The 20,012-nt window shown below is 35.5% G+C and overlaps 2 protein-coding genes across 2 annotated transcripts; one reads left to right on the top strand and one right to left on the bottom strand.

Annotated features, from left to right (window-relative positions):
* The first annotated feature begins 620 nt into the window (after positions 1–620).
* LOC110691946 (uncharacterized oxidoreductase At1g06690, chloroplastic-like) lies at positions 621–3,855 on the top strand. Its single transcript, XM_021868926.1, has 10 exons — positions 621–1,013; positions 1,533–1,624; positions 1,732–1,772; positions 1,960–2,124; positions 2,205–2,227; positions 2,341–2,412; positions 2,607–2,774; positions 2,947–3,029; positions 3,111–3,173; positions 3,519–3,855. Exons 1-10 carry the CDS (start codon positions 743–745, stop codon positions 3,702–3,704), a joined length of 1,164 nt encoding a protein of 387 aa, XP_021724618.1. The 5' UTR covers positions 621–742; the 3' UTR covers positions 3,705–3,855.
* On the bottom strand, positions 3,785–14,104 carry LOC110691945 (UDP-glycosyltransferase TURAN-like). Its single transcript, XM_021868925.1, has 18 exons — positions 13,827–14,104; positions 13,616–13,752; positions 13,333–13,366; positions 12,473–12,528; positions 12,258–12,398; positions 10,648–10,796; positions 10,472–10,561; positions 10,316–10,382; positions 10,170–10,233; positions 9,987–10,098; positions 7,938–8,104; positions 7,753–7,863; positions 7,572–7,633; positions 7,358–7,410; positions 7,187–7,262; positions 6,327–6,455; positions 4,351–4,436; positions 3,785–4,177 (listed from the first exon to the last, which is right to left on the bottom strand). Exons 2-17 carry the CDS (start codon positions 13,706–13,708, stop codon positions 4,413–4,415), a joined length of 1,428 nt encoding a protein of 475 aa, XP_021724617.1. The 5' UTR covers positions 13,709–13,752; positions 13,827–14,104; the 3' UTR covers positions 3,785–4,177; positions 4,351–4,412.
* Positions 14,105–20,012: the final 5,908 nt, after the last annotated feature.

Below are 20,012 nucleotides of genomic sequence, written 5' to 3'. Positions count from 1 at the left end.
AATTATGTGATCTGTTCTTAAATTTCATAATTTATTTCTCGTACATCTTTTTGCTTCAAGAGACTACTTTTGTAGTTATGCAACTGCTTATTTTCAAAGACATTTACTCCGTAATACTCCGGTATGTATGTAATATGCGTCTTCAATACTTCGGTGTAAAATAATAATTTGTGTGCAAGATTAGAGCATAATTGACAATTAGTCTAAATGGTTAAACAATAATGTTTCTTCTAAGAGGTTTAGTGTTTGAACCTCCTTATGAGGAGTCCACATAACACATAGACCTTTTAGAAACGCATCAAGTAGTTGGTGGTAGGAAATTTACCTTATAACTTTAAGATAATCTGGTTAGAGTCTTTTGCCTTACTTTTTTAAAAAAAAAAAATCAACCCATACCCACCTGATGGGCTGATACACATTTTTTTTGGCAACAAAAAAATTGCACGTAACAAAATGAGACTATGAGAAGAGCGAAGGCCCACAAAGCTAGCTGTTGAATTTATGATCATATTTTTTGAGATATTTTTTCCCAAAAACTCACAAAAAAACAAGAAAACAATGCAAATCATGTGGTATGGGTCCAAACACCAACACCCCCAATTTACCATAAAATATTACAGTTCATATTTGACTTACTACATACTCCATTTTTGAGTTTTGAACCAACTATTTAGAAAAAGAACATATTGTATAACATTACAATAACTTAAGCAAAAGTTAACAAAAAAAGTGAGATTAGAAGATGGCTTTGCAGTTAAATGGTGCTGCTAATTGGTGTTTGTATGGTAAAAATGGTAGCAAAATCATGAAGCAAGAAAGGAGAAGTATGAGTATGATTACAAGGGCTGTTACATCTTTTGAGGATAATAATGTGGCCGCTACTTCTGTAAAGATGAACCCAATTGATGAAGGAAAGATCAAATTAGGAGAGTCTGATTTGGAAATCACTAGGTTGGGTGTTGGTGCTTGGTCTTGGGGTGATACCAGTTATTGGAACAACTTTGAATGGGATGGTAATCTTTTTTCTTCCTTGTTAATGTCCTTCCTCAATTGTTTTTTCGCCTGTTCAGGATTAATAGTCGCGTTGATAGTGTAATTTTAATTAATGCTGTGACGACTGAATCTGGATGTTGGAACTTGGAAGTATATCTTTTCATCATGACTCTTTGATTATAATGATACCCTTTATGATTTGGAAACATATATTATGATTTATGTTGGAATTAGTCTTGCCCCATCACTTGATATAAGTAGTGGCATACTAGAAAACTCGAATGGTAAACCATTTCTAATTTTGTGAATGTGATAACTTTTTTCGGACATCCTAGAAGAACATACCGCATGTGACGATTAGTTACTGACGGAGGGTGGGGTATCATACAATCATGAATAACTTGTAATTAATGGACATTGGCTAGCTTAATGAAGTTGTGAAGAGACAGGAAAACAATACTGAATAACTGTACCTGCATGTTTATCTTACTTGGGCACATTGAAGAACCAACAGAATTGATATTGTTATGATATGACAGACAGGAAGATGAAAGCAGCAAAGGCAGCATTTGACACTAGTCTTGATAATGGAATAACTTTCATTGACACTGCTGAGGTCTATGGCTCCAGGGTGAGATTTAACTTCATTATTCGACTATGTTTAGTTGTTCGAATTAACAGGGTTATGTTTCTTGGCATCCAAATCCAGTTACTGAGATTCACTTGCCTTACCTGCAGTTTTCTCTTGGTGCAATCAATTCCGAGACTCTTCTTGGAAGGTAATACAAGAATTTTCATTTACAACATGCTATTTTGTCTCTACATTTCTAGAAACGGCGTCCTGTTTGCATTTAGCTCATCTGAACTCTGAAGTCTGAAGTGTAGAGCTGCTGATTCTGGTCTGTTATCTTGATATTTCATGAAAATTGATTTTTTTTTTCCTTTTCGGAATAAATTCTTTGATAGATTTATTAAGGAGCGGAAAGAGAAGGATCCAAAGATGGATGTTGCAGTTGCGACTAAGTTTGCTGCATTGCCATGGAGATTAGGACGCGAAAGTGTTGTCAAAGCCTTAAAGGATTCTCTCAGTCGCCTAGAACTCTCCTCAGTGGAGCTGTATCAACTACACTGGTAAGCATGATCTTACAGAAAATGGCCAATATCTATGTTATTCTCTTTGTGAAGTTAATTACTGTCTTGTGCTGATTCAGGCCTGGAATATGGGGAAATGAAGGTTGCTCATTAATAATATCTCCATCTAGTTCAATTCGATTTCTGAGCTGAAATTTTTACCCTCCACATCTTGAATTTAAGCAGTATTACTTCATTGTAAGAATTACTTTCCAGGGTACATCGACGGTCTTGGTGATGCTGTTGAGAAAGGCCTCGTGAAGGCTGTTGGCGTTTCCAATTATAGCGGTATGTCTATAGATATCAGACGACATATTCTGTTATCTTAAGTCAAAAAAACTAGTGTAGAATCCATCATATATCCAACAAGATAACTCATTTTAATTTAGTGTCTGCATCCTTTATCTTGGTTAAGGTAACTCTTGGAACCTTGGATTTGGTTATATCTTTGCTTTCATGATTTTTTGCCTAATCTATTGCAGAAAAGCGGCTACGTGATGCTTATCAGCAGCTAAAAAAGAGAGGCATTCCACTGGCCTCAAACCAAGTCAACTACAGCCTTATCTACAGGAACCCAGAGGAGAACGGTGTCAAGGCTACCTGCGACGAGCTTGGGATCACTTTGATTGCTTATTCACCAATTGCTCAAGGTTTGTGTGTTTGGTACCATGTAGTTATGCTTGTTACATAACCTGAATAACAATCACATATTCATATGATTTTTTCCTCTTATCCAAGCTTCCTGAACTGGATATCCAAAATATTTCCATAAACCATCATCAATAGAATGATGTTGTGATACGAAACAATTCATATGTGCAGGTTCCTTGACTGGAAAGTACACACCAGAAAATCCACCTTCTGGTCCACGAGGCAGCATATATACTCGAGAATACCTGACTCAGGTAACTATTGGTTTCTGTGAAACTGTGATTGTAATATTGGATTATAAGATCGCTGCTGAAATTTGTGTTTATGCAATGCAGCTGCAACCTCTGGTTAACAGAATAAAAGAGATAGGACAGAACTACGATAAAACTTCTACCCAGGTAAATTACTTAATACTGGATTAGTTTCTTCACCAATCATTGGTGTCAGATCCTAGAAAAATCTTCAATCCAACTTCATCAAGCATTTTACGTGGAATCGGGTACTTGTGTTAAGACACATTTACGTGTTGAGCTCGGCTATTTTGCAATAAACTTCTTTATGCTTTGTTCAAATTGAAGTGTCAAGTAATAGTATCCATGTAACATATTGGAGTTTCAAGAACCCGTCACTGGGTAATTGAGGTGTAATGAAAATTTCTAATTGCACAATGCAACTATGTTGAGTCAACACTGCCAATATTGTGGCATCCTTTTCTAAGCAAGATTATCACAACCTTCATGCAGGTAGTTCTCAACTGGTTAATAGCACAGGAGAATGTAGTTCCTATACCAGGAGCTAAAAATGGGGAACAAGCAGCAGAATTTGCTGGTGCACTCGGGTGGCGGCTTAGTGGCGAGGAAATTGAGGAGCTGCGTTCTTTAGCAAAAGAAGTAAAGCCTATTGTTGGCTTCCCAGTTGAGAAGTTGTAAAATGCCTAGTGGTTTCATCATTTATTTGGTTTTGCAGCCGACCAAACTGTATATTTACAAAGTCCCATCAATTATTGATATAATCTAAGCCACAATACTATACATTTATATACTTCCTATATTGTTGTAAATAAATTTGAATCAAATCGAATCCAGTTTTGTTGTTGCATACTCATTATGTCTTACCATATTTGACGCACTTTTCATGAGTTAATTTTGTTCTATGCATCTCAAAAATAGTATACATGACTAACTATGTCCAGACAAAAAAAAAAAAAAAAAAAAAAAAAAGGATTACACTAAATTGACTGGTACAGATAAGCGAGTAACTAACACAAAATCAAGCTGTTGTAAATAGTGCCGCAAAAGGACTAGCGTTTTTCTGTAAGATCTTCACTGTACCAGGAGTCTCTTTCTACATGAATTCAAGTCTCATCTATGATCGATTAGGTATTGTCTGAACGAATATAAACCTGATTTCATAGCAACAAATTTACCTGTTACTACACAACAAAGTAAATACCAGTTTTCTTTGATGATGATATGTTAAAAATAAAAAACAGAGAACCATGTCGTCATAAAGTCTTTGATTAAAAAAAAAAAAAAAAAAAAAAAAGAGAGAGAGGGAAGAGGCCTGATAACATACCATTGTATTCTGTATCATTACACAGAGATGACTGCCGGGCCACATAAGAGTATGCTATAAGATCAACTAGAATTTAGAGATATAACCTGCATGTTTTAGAAATTAATCTGTTTGTCAGGAACACTAATATCATAAGATTATGAATGCAATGACAGCAAAGATGAAGGAAAACACTTAATAAAATCAGATATTATCAATGCAATAATAACCACATCAACTGCGAGTAACTGGCACACAAGGAGATCAATGGATTTTGTGAAGAAACGCATTTTCGGAGAAAATAATTGTCAACCAGCGCTTTCCAACATGCAAGAAAACTTCAACAAGTTGACTTGCTTCCCACTCTCCCTCTTTTTATCCTTCTCACCCTCTGGATAATTATTCTAATCCACATTCAATTCTTGAGGTGCAATAATAATACCAAGCAAACAACACATCATTAAATCTCCCCTTCCCTCCCCCACACCTCTTCATCCTTACCCCAGCTGGCCATCAGCACCTCCTCACTTCCTGCCACCCTTCACCCTTGACCCAGCCACCAACACCATTCAGCTTTTATTGTGTTACTGAGATAAAAGAGCAGCAATAGATAGTAAGGCAATAAATGTCACACATAGATGACGCCAACTTATATTAGACTCTCTAAGTCTCTCTGTCCAGCCTTCTAAAATCCAGTAAAGTTATAGCTGGCAGCTTGAAACATGCCACAAAATAGGAATACTTTGCGCAGTCTGCAGGTCCGAGACAGCAACAAACATTTGAGCAACCTAAGGTTAAGGGTACATCCAAAAGTTGACAAAAGAAGAGTCGAGTAACAATGACAAATTGGTTACTGAAGGTAAAGAAGGTGCTCAGATTTAGTTGAGAAACAGGCAATATAGAAGATGGGAGAATTTGGCAGTTGGAGAGAGCTCAAAGATTTAAATGACGGAAGCAAAATTGTTGAGTACTTTTCAGTTTTCACGAATTGATTCTTATACATAGTTACTTAGAAGATATTCTTGTGATATATGTGTTGCTCAAGTTGAATAAACAGGAGCAGCCAAGAGGAAGCAATCAATGCCAATATCCAAAGTGATTTTGGCAGAAAGTGATAAATAAATGCAGATCTTTGCAAAATAATGGCAGCTTTAACACAATCAAGTGAGGATTGTCAAGAAATGGGTGAGAAGCTTTTACACATATAAGCAAGGGAGGTTAGGTGGAGGAGGTGGGTTCCGGGGGAATAATGATATCAGAAAAAGACATGAACGATGTGAAGGACGTGAGACCCCCCGTTCTTTTATATTCTACTCTCTTTCCATTTTCCGTTCTTTTTTGTTCTACTCACTTTGCTTTATATTTTAGGCATACCTCCTTTACAATCTTACCCTTCTTACCCCACTATAATTGCACCTTCTTACACAATTTCTCTCGCTTAATTTACCTTTTTCTTACACCCACCCACTTTTTTACATTATTTCTCACTTTATTTACCTTTTTCTCACACCCACCCATTTTTTTGCATTATTTCTCTTACTTTATTTACCTTTTTCTTACACCCAAACTTTTTTTTTACATAATTTATCTTACTTTATTGTACTTTATTGTCTTAAATTGCGTATCCTGTGTAGAATGGAGCTATTACTTCATTCTATTGGATAATGGAGTGAAATGCAAGTGTAACTCGCAAGAAGGTTGACTTCTTTGCCAAAAGTAGTAGTGTTAAGCTGCAAGTGAAAAACTTTTAGTCTTAACCCACAAAAGATGAATGGTACTTCCTCACAAATTGGATATTAAAATTGGTGCTAGACAAAAAAGAACTTGATCTAATAATAGGAAGGTACAGTAAAACTACACGAAAAATTCCAACTTGTATTCATATATGCCATATAAGTTTGATACCTTTTAGATTTTTTATAGGCTAGAATGCAAACTTAAAGAGAAATGAAACAATGAAGCAGATGGATAGAAGAAGGCAGAAGCAACAAACTTGCCTCTAGTACCAAGGGTTTTGCATGCTCCTCCCATTCAGTACCCCAAGCTACAGAAGATCTTGTTTCCAGGGCTCCATTTCTCAGCGATGTGAGCACAGAACACTCATTAGGGAAACCCTTGAAAAGCATCTAAAAAAAGAGAAAATAAATTTTAAATCAGTAGTGAGCAAGGCATGTAGTCATAAGCAATATACCAAGATGGTACAGTACAGCCACAAATTACAGATAAACAGCAACTACAAGGCATAAAACCTGATTGTATGTCCAGAACGGTGTCATTTTGTTTTGCGGCCTTTGCCTAAATGTGACAGTCACTTTTGAATTTTTTTAACAGCATTTATAGAATACTTCAGATAATAGATTGTCTTAGTGTATTCAGAACTTTATACAAGATTACATAATTAATACCCACCAATACGATCTTGAGGTGCAATCACTTTATAGACACATCATTCATCATGTACAATGCTAGTGTTTGTTCAAACCTAAAATTTGCTCCTCATAATCCCAGATTAACAATTTACTTTTAGAAAATTGTTCCGCACTGTAAGGCTATGCTTATACAAGTTTTAGCAAAAAGAAAAAGGATTTCTTTTTTTTGTTGGGGGGGGGGGGTTGTTAGGGAAAGGACTGAGAGGGTAAAAGGGATTTGATCTTAGTTATTGGATACCATCCCAATACTTTAACTAGTTAAACTAGTTGATGTTCAATATGGGAGTACAGGGTATGTATGTATGTATGATTACATACAATGAAATCACTGAATTCTGGCTCTGCCATTGTCCACAACCCAGTCAATAAACCAAAAATTAAAAAGTGTAGAAGGCACAAAACATAATTCAAGACTCAAGAGGCCTTACCAAGAGCTGATCTGCCAGTTCAGAAGAAGATGAGAAAAGAAGACCATTCCTTTCAACTTTGACAAGCTCCTCAATGCTATACGATTCAACAAACCAGTGAATATTAATAAAATGGAGAAATTACTGAAACATTGAAACAGCATTGCAAGAAACAAAAGCTTAAGATTTTACCATGAGTATGAAGCAGCACAAACTGGCAAACCACAACCAAACATGTCCACAACCTGGCAACAGAATTGTTAAACACATTAGATATCAATAATTCCATGCACAGTGGCAGCTTCTTTGATATATCTAACCAGCGTAAAAAAAAGTGTTTTAAAAAAAAAACACAATTAAGTAAAACTTTTGGTTCACCCCTATAGTTAAGATTAGAATCTAATACCTTCATTGGAAGATCCAATCCAGACGAGGAAGTATGCAAACAAACCCCCAAGTCAGCTGACCCTATAGACAGCCAAAACTGTAATCACCAACTACGCCTTTTGCTAAATAAAAAGATTATGCAGCAGGAGAATTCAATCAATAGAGAAAAGGAAGCAAGCAGCCAATATAAATAATAGTACCAAGAAGTAGGGGATAATCTTCGGCTGACAACCACATTGTGCGGAAAGCAACACGCTTAAGGTGCAAGTTCTTTATTTTTTGTTCATATTTTTCTTTTTCAGGGCCTTTTCCTGCAATATGAAGGGTGTCAAAGCTTATTTCTTAAGCACTAGAAAAAACATACATAAGTCTAGACAACAAGCACCTGTTATCACAAATAGCAATCTAGGGTATATATTTTGTTTCCCGTCGTTCATTTCATCCCAAAGGACCTCTTCTTTAATTGAATCATCCTCATTCAAGATTGCTGCAACACGTCTGTCATACATAAGTGCTGCCTCCAGAAGGATACCAAAATCTTCGTCTGGTGTCCTAGCAGTATGTATTGACAAATCAGCAGTAATACAACATATCATAAACTGATCATTCTCAAACTAAGGGGATTTCTTTCTTTTTCCATCTGAGCCACATTACATTTCACAATGTGGTTTTGCATACCCACGATTACTCTCATGAGATGTAATATAGGCCAAAGGGAATAGCATTAAGCATTTTAGTCAGCTTTTAGCATCTTTCCTAGCTGTTTTGTAAATAGAATAATTGGTGACAACTAGATTACCAGACAGCTTCTACAGAAAGTTCAAGTCAAACCTGTTATTACATCTGTTGATTGCCAATCAAAACAAGCCCTTAAGTATCTTCTCCAATCACTTCTTATCAATATGGCACATTGTTATTTGTTTACGCATTCATAGACCATGTACAGAACCCAATTACCAGGAAACAAAAGAAATACTAAATACTGAATTGTCAAACTAGTTAAAATTACAATCAGTTAATTACAGAACCAAATGTGAATTTAAGAACCTGTGTCAGGATTGTACAACACCAGTAAAACCTTTACAAACCCATATAGATCTTCCTTAAAGCAATAGTCAAATACCTCCAGTGTTCTCATTTTCTCTGAAAAACCTTCAAATCACAATTTGTAAGTAGTAGCAATAGTGAGTGTTTTGATCCAAAAATTGATAATTAATAAAGCCAATCTCTCTCATTTGCTCTTCCATATATGAAGTTTGGGTTTCTCTGTCACACGTCTCCCAAATCCTTATCTATACTACACTATATCTTACTTTTTTTACTCAAATTACAGTTATTTAGATAATCTCATAAAAAAAAAAAAAAAAAAGCGATTACCCAAAGAATTTCCTCCATTCCAGTGAAGTGGGGATGGATGGAGCAAAAGCTTTGTTACTAAAACTCCCAGCTGCAACATCATCCCCAGTTCCTCCATAAAAATCATCAAAAGCTCTAATGAAATCACACCAAACCAGGTCACAATGTTTACTAAAACAGAACTCCGTGAATCAAAAGCTCTGACATTCCCAAGTGATCCTTAAACTTGTATAAAAACAGGCCATTGGTTACTAAGGATAATTATAATAGAACTTGAGTTTGACAATTCCAAAATTATACATGCAATCAACTTAAGAGTTCACAGAGGAGCTCAAATACAAAAAACTCTCTGGAGATCATACATTATGATTTACATAAAGGCGACTATTAGATTCAAAGCTGTACAGACAACTCCTGATAATTCACTCACATATCAAACTATTAACTTCTATATGATATTACGAGGATCACTATAGGACGCTCTTCCTCACTCCAAGGACAAATGAACAGATAAACAAAGCAGCAGCTTATTGCCATTGTTGGTTATCTATACTTAGTATTTAAAAACTCAAACCGGGAAAGACACATGTCTCCATCCTATTACACTTCCCTGTCATCTTTTCCAACCCAACGTGCCACATGTCTTCTTACATTTTTTATTTTTTATTACACTATCTTTCTTAACTCTTTCATTAAATACTTCATCTTCATCTCCCCTCTTCAATTCAACCTTTTCCTTTTCTTTATTTAATTTTAGTCCCTCCACCCATTTTCCAAGCCTCATTTTGAATTAAAGTCCCAAACATTTAATTTCTTTAATCATGTTTTTGGTTACACATTACACCTATAATGATTTATTGGTATTTCCTCAATCATCTCTCAATGCATTTTTCTATTAACAACCCGTGCATTACACAGGCCAGAAGGCTAGTTTTATTTAATTAAGCAGGCTAAGGCATCAGAATATAGAAAAATAATAATTTTACCTCAAACAGTAAACATGGAGAAATCTAAAGTCTAGTTGTAGTATAGGCAATAGCACATCAACCAAGTACTAATTTGCAGATTCAGATCTCACCAGCTCGTACTACTAACAACAAGTGCTGGCCGGGTTGACTTTTCAGTGATACCAACTCCAGAAACGTTAGTAAACAGAGTATCAAAGGGCTCATCTGTCCTCATATGTCTTCCTGAAGAAGTAGAAAGCTTAATAGGCTGTTTATGTCACCTTAATTATTCAAAAACATTGTCTGCATCTTACCATGGTTGATACAATCTCGATTTCCCTTGGATTGTCTGAACTCTTTATCCAATTTGAGAAACAGCTACAGATGATTCACAAAAAAATTCAACTTCAAAAATAAAAGCAAAAGCATAAAGCTGAACTGAACAGGGAAGGTAGCTCACCATGTGCTTCTCCTCTATTGAAGCAGGATGGAAAAAATCTGGAGGCTGATCATACAGCACAGTGGCTCTACATGCAATAGAGGCTATATATAACATCACTGAGGGGATACCAGCATTTCAGCAAGAAGGCTGCAAAATTAAAACTAAAATTCTCACCTGATCCCCCAGTTCTGAGCCAATTCATGTTGCATGGCCTTTGTTACACAAAGAGAGCCATCTGCCAGCTGTCCATAATGCTTCTCAAACCTTTATACAAAACAAAAATCATTAACATATGGCACACAATGATAGCAAGAGCATATAAAAGAAAAGCTAACCAATCAGAAAGATACCAACGATATACTGCAACAAAGCGACTTCCTCTACCAAGAGACAGCCCTAGCAAAGTGTATCCAAAATTGTGCCAATCCACTATGAATGCTGAATGCCTGATCCAGCTTGCCCATTTCACAGCCACCAAGGTTGGTACAGATGGCGGATTCTTTGCAAAACCAAAAATATATATATATATATGAAGAATTTTCAGATACGAGAGGTACTGACAAAGTAACAAACACACTATCATTAATGTGGCCATGTAGGCCTCATTTCGTATGGATTTAGGTTTCTAGATTTACTTATCAATTTATATATCTATCATAAATGTTTAAATAATTCACTGTTCTTCTCTATTAATGGGAACGAGCATCAAACTTGAAACCCAAAGTAGTTTTCTTCAAACAACTTACTTCGTATTATTCTCACCAAAAAATTGATATACAAAACTAAAAGACTACAAATGAGTCATCCACTGTATTGATAAACTGTATAAAGTTTGATGCTTGAGATTATAGAAGGTACAGACAATAAATAAAACATCATCTCCTCATGTATCTAAGTTAGGTGTTTGCTAGTGGTAAAACAAGAAATGACTTAATCTTGCATCGTAATCTGGAGACTAATTTTTGGCAAAAACTTGTGGAGGGGTTCAGAGTAGGTGGGTTTTCCTGCCTATTCTTTAAGAGCACTTGAAGGCTAGGTGGCATGCAAATAGATATGATTGCTGATTCTGGTAAAATAATGACATGAAAATGACAGTTCCAAATTATAGGATGTGGACACAATTTCTGTGTAGAAATAGCAATCATATAATTTATCACAAAAGCATTTTGAAAAAAAAAAAAAAAACAGTTTAATCTTAAGTGTACATATCTTTCCAAAACTAGTTTCTAAAATAGTAATTTATGTGACTATAAGGTTTTAAGTGTAGGAAAATATATAATAAAACACCTTTATTCAGCTGACTATTACCACATAATATTAATATGGGTCTAAGAGACTAAGATGCATCCAAGGCATATCGTTATAAGGACTTCATTCCAAAAACATAAAATTATGATTGAATGTTCAATATTAAAGCACTTTGCTTCTGCAAAGTCGCCCTCTAGATGCTCAAAAGCACACCCCTAGCTATAAAAGATAACCTTATCCAAATTTTATACACAGTAGAGGCGAGGTTTTATAAAGTGCATAAAGAGAGCACCACAAGGAAAAAATTAACCTTGACAACCACCCAAACAACCCCTATCAAAATCATTTGAGAACTAGACTCCAAAACACCTACCCCAACTCCAACTCTTGTAAGTGTCTCCTGAAATGGAAATTCCAACAAAGATAAGCTTTTCTTCCACAGATCCACTATACTTTAAGATATTTTTCAAATGCCATCCATGAAAAGGATTGACTTGATGATCACAACTCAAAAAAGTTCCTTGAGTTAAGTTACAAGAATATCTTAAACCCACAAACTGTCAAAAAGAGACCCGTATTAAGTAACAAATGCTCCACATTGATCAACAGAGCACAAAATTTATCTAAATTGACCTGTGATAAGCTAAAAAAAATGTAATGTTATTTGCTTCAACCAACAATTTTAAACAAATAATTTTGTGTACTTGCTCACCTGAACTAAGAAAACATCTGGAGCTGGTACTTTAATGCACAAATGCCAAAGGAGTACAAGGAGCTGAAATAGTGGCTTGAGCAAAAGGACAAAATAGCGAAGTACCCACGGTAATTTTTGGGTAAATTTAGGCCATTGCGCCTACAAATTCAAGATAAAATTAAAGGGGAATGATATTGGATGATACAGCTATAAGCATAAACCAAAGCAGTTACCATTTGATGTATACAAATGGAAGGGTGATTCAGAAGAGCAGCATGTGGATCAGAACCTACAAAAAGATGCAGGTCAGCTAGATAAGTACGATAACATCCTCAATTGTGTTGTACAAAATATGAAGCTTCTTGATGGAGAAAGTTGATGGCAGAAAGAAACTTTATGGTAAACTAAAAAAATATTCTGTAGACAACTTGTGAGAATCAGAAAATCAACGCAGGATTTGCTATCCCTTGTTTACCCGTTTTTACATATTAATATTGCCAATAGAAGAACAAAGAAGGGTGAGCCTTCCTTTTTCTTCTCCTAGGGCAGATAACAAGCTTTCTCCTAAGCATATAAAAGTGTAAAAGACACAGCATTCTGATTATAAAAAATAAATCAACAATAAAACGCACAGCATAATAATATTAACACAAACCTAAAATGATGCCACAAAGTCCCAAGGGCCGCGCACTATGAATTGGTAGCTCCCTATCCTAAACTATATACTTACACGAATGAACCCCATTTCCATTTATTGAACCTTCTGAGACCTATCCTGGATTCCTAGTCTTTGAAAAACATAAGCAAGGAATACCAACTTAACAGCTTAAAAATTGGGTGAAAAAATCCCAACATAAGCAGCAAAATGTGTCAAACAGGTCAGTCAAGTTTGCTTTAGATCAAGCAATTTTGAGTTCAGTGGGTCAAATCGATTAGCAACCTGCCTAAAATTCTAAGACAAAAGTTCATGTTTGGAACTCTATACCTTCGAGAGAGTTTAAATATTATCAAAAATCAGATGCAGACTGTCACAAACAAACAATAACCACACCAAACAACAATCACATAGTAAGCAACATAACGCCATACATACCTCCATATGCAATAATGTCTACCTCGAGAGATGCCTAAGACAGCAAAAAAATTGAGTCATTCAAATAGAATCTTAAATAAAAATATTACGGGAAAAAAAAAATTAAATAAAAAAATGAACAGCTGTGAAGTAAGGATTCAGCAAATTGATAAAGAAGAACTAGAAAATAATATTATCTCCAAGGAAAATTTTAGGGAATTTGTTTAATATCTGGATCATAAACAGCTATCCTTCATACTGCAAATAATTCCTGCATTTATAGAAACAAAACAGCCATCAATACCTGGCTAGCAAGCGAGAGGGCATGATATTGCATTCTTGGACTCCGGCCTATATCCCCTAGTACAACAACTGCTGCTCTACCTCGTTTACCCATCTTCTTAATATCAAATTCAATGATCAATCCAGCTTAGAATAACCCTAAATTGAATTGACAATTAACACTAGGTTGTGAAAATGTTGATCGATGATTAAAATTAAAGAAGACATGTTACCTGCTTAAATGGAGGAGAGAAAGCTCAGGAGCTGATTCAGAGTACACTTCAATGGAATCAATGATGACTGAAGAAATTAAAAAGATTGTGACTTTGATTGACTGAATATGGAGGGGGTAGTCGGAATCGGGGAAGGGAAGGGTGGGGGTGGCCGGATTCCAGGATGGCAGGGCCTGATAGGATGGGTTTGGGTTTTGTTTTTTTAGACCAATCTTATGCTGACACGTGTCTAATAACTTGTTATAACACGTTGAATGACCAGTTGGGACCATTGGAACTAAATTCATATCATTAGAAAATTGGGATTATTTTCAGCGAATGCGACAAATTTGGGATTATTTTAGTCAATTTATTTCCCAAATCATTTTTTCCTCTTGCATATACTTTGTGCAGTACGAATATTATTTTTGGTCAATCCTTACCATCTTTAAGAGGCAACCCTAGTTAATCTCTATCGGAGATTTTTACCTCAATAGTCTGTCTTGTTTTACCATATACAAACCCAAAATTTATTCCAAGATATCATCATAACTAGTTTTATTAATTTTACAATAAATTATAATGTTAATTCAACGATAGTTTACCGTATACTAAATTAATTTTATAAGTGAAGGACGTTAAATTGTTTTTCATACTAGAATGAAGGGTAACTATTGCATTAAGCCGATCCACTTTATGAAAAAATAAAAGAAATTTAAGAACTATAAGGCTCTATTTAATAAAGAGAAACAATGTGCATGCGATATACACACACATATACATATATATATCTCCATCCTTATTTTATTCACACACTTTAACGAATACGAAGTACAATACTTTATTAATTAGTTAAGAACACATTTTTTTTTCTTACATTTGTTGGAAATATAATGGTGGCAAATATTTGCACCAAATTTTGACATATGCTACGTATTTTTTTTTTTCTACAGACACATGTTATTATTGATTTGCCTTTTAAAAATAGAAAATTATTGTATATACAATAATACGTAATATATATTACCAAAGTGAATTTTTAACTAATGAAATTAAATCCATTGCCCAAAATCCAAATAATGAAGTTAGATCAATTAAAAGATAGAATAATTATATAATAATACAAAAATATTGAGTAATAATATTATTCTAAAAATATATTGCCTTATCTATGTTCATTTATTTCTTGAGCACCAATTCGTAAAAAAAATGGAGGGAAAAAATTTCAACCAGAAGATAATATGTGTCACTCCTGGTTTCGTTTTTAATATATAGTTAAGTTATTGATATCTTTAATTTGGTTAACATGATCAATAGGATTGAGATAGATTTAGGTAAATACTTTTATAATTAGGAGTTTAAGACCACTAACTATTTTTTTTTTGGTGCAATAAGACCACCAATTATTGATTGTAAGTTTAAACCTCTTAACCGTTAATACTACTTTGCATTTTGCTTGTGAAGTTTTGTTCGATTTATCCCAATGTTTTTCCTCCATTTTTCTAAGTGTTAATGTTTGACGACCTTTTACACTATCTGCAAATTAGTCTTGACTTGATCAATTTATTAATTGATATTTAAAAAATTCACTTAACTTGTATTATTTGTTGGAATTAGTAACAATGTATACTTTTATAATATTATTATTTTTAATAATTTTAATTATCATATTATTTAAAAGACTTGCATTCAAAATTGTATGTTGGCATTAGATATAAATAAATAAATAAACAAGGAGTGTTACAGTATATATTTTTTATTAATACATAACCAATTATTAATAGACGAAAGGGTGTGTTAAAACATGTATATAAATATATTTGATCCATTTTAATTAGTGAAACATGTGAAATACAACAAAGGAGGTGCATGAAGTATATACTTGGTACAAATGAAATCTAAATTCACCAATAATTGGGTGCTTGAATTAGAAATCAATTTAATCATAGGTCCTAGTCTCCTAGATTCAATTTTTGGAAGGCAATAACATTTTGACCTTTTACTAAAGCAACATTTTATGGAATGGAAATGGAAATCAACTATAAGTACATTTTATTTTTATTATTTTTATCTCGCGATCCTTAGTTTAAAATAAAGTTTTATCCTATTTTTTCTTCTCCGTAATTTAATATGTCCAACAAATTCTGACTACTTTAATAATTTGTATTATTTTAATTAGTTTAACTCAAACTCCTACCACTTTGTGTCAGCCAAAATGTTGCACTTGCAAAACTAAAATGGAAGGAGTACACTCTTCCTCCAACTAAAAATCGTAACCTCCTTCTTTATTGATTAATTGCAATAAATTTTTATTTTATTAGTTTGATTAACTAAAATCCCAACCTCCCACTAACCATATTTTATACTATCCATATAATTCTATTATATTTTTCAAATTTTGGTTTATTACATATAATTCTATTATATTTTTCAAATTTTGGTTTTATTATAATTTTCTTAGAAATTATGTACTTTGTCTATTGAATTAAATTAATTTTGTTAAACTGATATTATTTTTACTAAGTGAGATTATTTTACTGTTTTTTTTTTTCATTATTATATTTCATTCTTAAAATTACTTATTTTGATGAATTGAACCTACAAGTATTTTTTTTAAAGTGTGCCTAAGTCAAAACAGAGTAGTAAACAACCGCTGACATAATTAATTTATCTAAATTGTACACGTGTCAGCTTCTCCTTCAATTTTTTCCTGCCTAAACTCTTTTTTTTTAAATAAAGCTAGGTTAGAACCCGTGTGATGCATGATTTATAAAAAAACTATTTTTATAATACATTTTTTAAAAAATGGATAAATATAAATAAGAATTATGCACCCTGTACAAAAATATATGTACTTTTAAAATTTTAGATTTTTATCAAAATTATGATATAATACCTATTCAATGTCGTCTAATACATATTTCAATGTATGAGTCTATTTATAAATGTGCTACTTAAAATTATTTCATTTTTAAGCATAAATTGATAGTTTGTAGTTGTAATGTAGAAGCTTTTAATATTCAAATTTCAAAATTATGAAATATGATAGCTCCACAAAAAAAAAAAAAAAAAAAAAAAAAAAAAAATGACATCATATCATCCTTGCATTTAGGCGGGATAATTTGGGATTTGTTAAACGTCGCCCGCAAATCTCTACATAAAGCCCACAAATTTTAGTGAATTGACACTTTTGCCCTTTTTCTAATTTTTACCGAAAACGTAATTCTCTCTCACGAAAAATGTGGAGCCGGAGTGGATCGCTGAGGGACACCGGAGAGCAGACGGACATCAGAAAGTCGTCATCGTCGCCGGAAAGCGACGTAAATTGGGGAAAAAATTACGAAATTTAGGGGTGGCGTCTTGTCGGGACACCGCCAACATGGTAGTGTAGAGATTTGCAGGCGATGTTTAGCAATTCACTTTTATTATGAGAGTGACATGTGGACAGTGATGACATCTACAACGTTTTATTTTAGTAATAGTTAATAGATTGGTTCATAAATAAAAGTCATATGACATCTACAAAGAGATTTAGATCTAACAAATACATAATAATTGAATTAAATAAAACATTCTGTAAGCAAAGCTACGATCGTTGATGCAAATTGTACATTATTCATACCGTCTTTCATATCGCTGTGATTTACAACCTTATTCGGCGAGGGGGTCTATTGATCTATTGTAGCGTGTAGAAAATTTTCGTCTGATTTGTTATATTATAATAGAAATATTAACCTATTTTTCGATCTCATACAAAGTTTTACCCATGAAACAACTGTATAGCAATCCATGAAATAAAAAAAGCAAATGTTCCCTCAAAAGAAAGAAGAAAAACCCGGTCTTTTGAAGGAGCCAAATCCTCCTAAAGAATATGAAAAACCATGTCTTTCGAAGGAGAAATGTTCCTCCTACAAGAGGAAAAGTTATTATAAACCTAAAACAAGAGAAAAAGTACACAAAAACAACAATTGGGGCTTTCCACTGGTAAATATCGATGGAATTCCCTCCAAAATTCAACAATGGAGGCTAGGGTTTTAGAGAGAGGAGAGAGGAGAGAGAAGAGAGAGGCTTGTATTACATTTTCTAGCCTAAACTTTTTTTATCTCTTTCACATTTTTGTATTGAAAAAACTAAATATTGTCTACAAAATACTTTTATCGCAAGAGAGCTAATATACTCCATATGGAGTAGTAAATGCTTGGTGATTAGGGGATTTTGCTCCCACCAATCGGAATGCGCCACGTGGGCCAATCAGGTCCTGCCAAGTGCCCCCCAGTTGGACATCTCAGGGCTTGCCACGTGGCACACGCTTATTCGTCCACCCTGGACTTATTATGTCATGACACGTGGCATACTCCATGCCTAATGGAGAAGCCGGTCACCTAGGCCGAGGGAAGCCCAATCAGCCCAAGGTTAACCTAAACCTAGTTTGTCACGTTTCCCGAGGTTATAAATACCTCCCTTAATCCTCATTAAGGGAGAGGACGCGAACAACGCAGATTACACACATTAAACACTCTCACCTAGAGAGACCCAACCACTTTAATTTCCGCATTAATTACTCCTTAATCAAGTACTAACTTGACCGTCGGAGGCGGATCTCCAACCATCCGGAGCATCCGTTTGTTTTGCAGGTACATGCGTCCGGTTCCAGCATCGGAATTGTAACTCTCCCGCAGGACATCAGAAAACCCCGAAACATTTTGTACCGGCTCCTGAAGAGAGACGTCCCCTGGACGATCCTCTAGTTCAGTCGGACCACGATACTGAGAATGAATTTGAAGTTGAAGCTCACACAGCTTCAGACGGGACCCTAAGGGCCCGACGTACCCGTCATACCGAAAGGAGGGAACGGGAACATCTTCAGACTGGAAGCGAGCCAGCAGGCGCACCGCCTGTTCGGCAGCAGCCGACTGATGGGTCTGCTCCCATCACAAGGAACGAACTCATGACCTTCATGAGGGACTTCAAGGGAGAAATTCAAGAGTTGATCAACAAGAAGCCGCCTGCTCTGGACAAGGAGCAGTCGGCTAAGAAACCCTCCACTTCACGGAAGAGGAAGCCAGTTCAAGGGCGAGAGGCGACCCCTCATCCTAAATCTAGGAAGTGGGAGCCACCTGCCCTTGATTTCACAAAATACCGTTTTCCTACTCCAGGAAATAGGAAACCTATTCGTCATATTCAGGCGGACGGGTCGAGGAAAACATACACAGACTCTCGGCTACTGCTAGAGCAGAAGAAGAGTGGCCGATTGTCAGAGTCGGCCTCTACTTCATACTTCCAAGACAGTCTGCGAAATACCTCGATGAGGCATACTCAGTCGTATCATGAGAGTCAGTCAGGCGGCACCTCCCGTCAGTCCGGCTTTCATAGCGACCAGGCGGTACCAAACTTACCGTTTGTATCGCAACAACAATATTTTTTACAGCCACCTCCGTTTGGTGGACATGCAGCAAAAAATGTCCAACCTATGGACTGGCAGCTACGGTTGCTTAGACTTGGTGAACAGCCGTCGGCCTTCTCCAAGGAAATTACTGAAGCCGCTCAGCCGGCCAAAGTGAAAAATGTATTAGTAGGCGCCTATGACGGCACTACTAACCCAGAAGACCATCTGATGGCATTCACCAACCTGATGTACCTTCAAGGGTTGGATGATCCCACTTGGTGCAAGTGTTTCCCAGCGACTCTCAAAGGAATCGCACAACAATGGTTCGGCAACCTGCCGACTGGTTGTGTAAATAACTTCAAGACGCTTGCTTACTTATTCACCTCCAACTTCGCCATGAACATCCCTGCGAAGAAGACGACCCTTAATTTAGGAACAATTCAGCAGGGCGAGAAGGAGGGGCTTCGTTCTTACATCAGGCGGTTTAACCTGATGAGAATACAGATTCAAGGGTTACCGGATGAAGTAGCCTATACTGACTTTTTCAGAGGTCTCAAAGACGGGTCGACCTTCAAATTTGATTTGGTCCGAAAGAGGGTGGCGACTCTTCAAGAGGCCTTGATTGAAGCGGAAGCCTATATACAGGCGACTGATCTTTGTAGTACGGTAAAACAATTAGACGGGAGAAGGTCCGACAAAAGAGAAGGACGACAGAAACAGTCGTCAAACAAAGACGAGAAGAGAAAAGAGGTCTGGGCGGCTGATTCCTCTAAACAGCCGGCCTAGAAGAAGAAAAAAGAATTCAAACCATACTCCCCAAA

Source organism: Chenopodium quinoa, unplaced genomic scaffold (genome assembly GCF_001683475.1).
Source record: "Chenopodium quinoa cultivar QQ74 unplaced genomic scaffold, ASM168347v1, whole genome shotgun sequence".
Lineage (NCBI taxonomy): Eukaryota > Viridiplantae > Streptophyta > Magnoliopsida > Caryophyllales > Amaranthaceae > Chenopodium > Chenopodium quinoa.
This window is presented reverse-complemented; position numbering and strand designations above follow the sequence as displayed.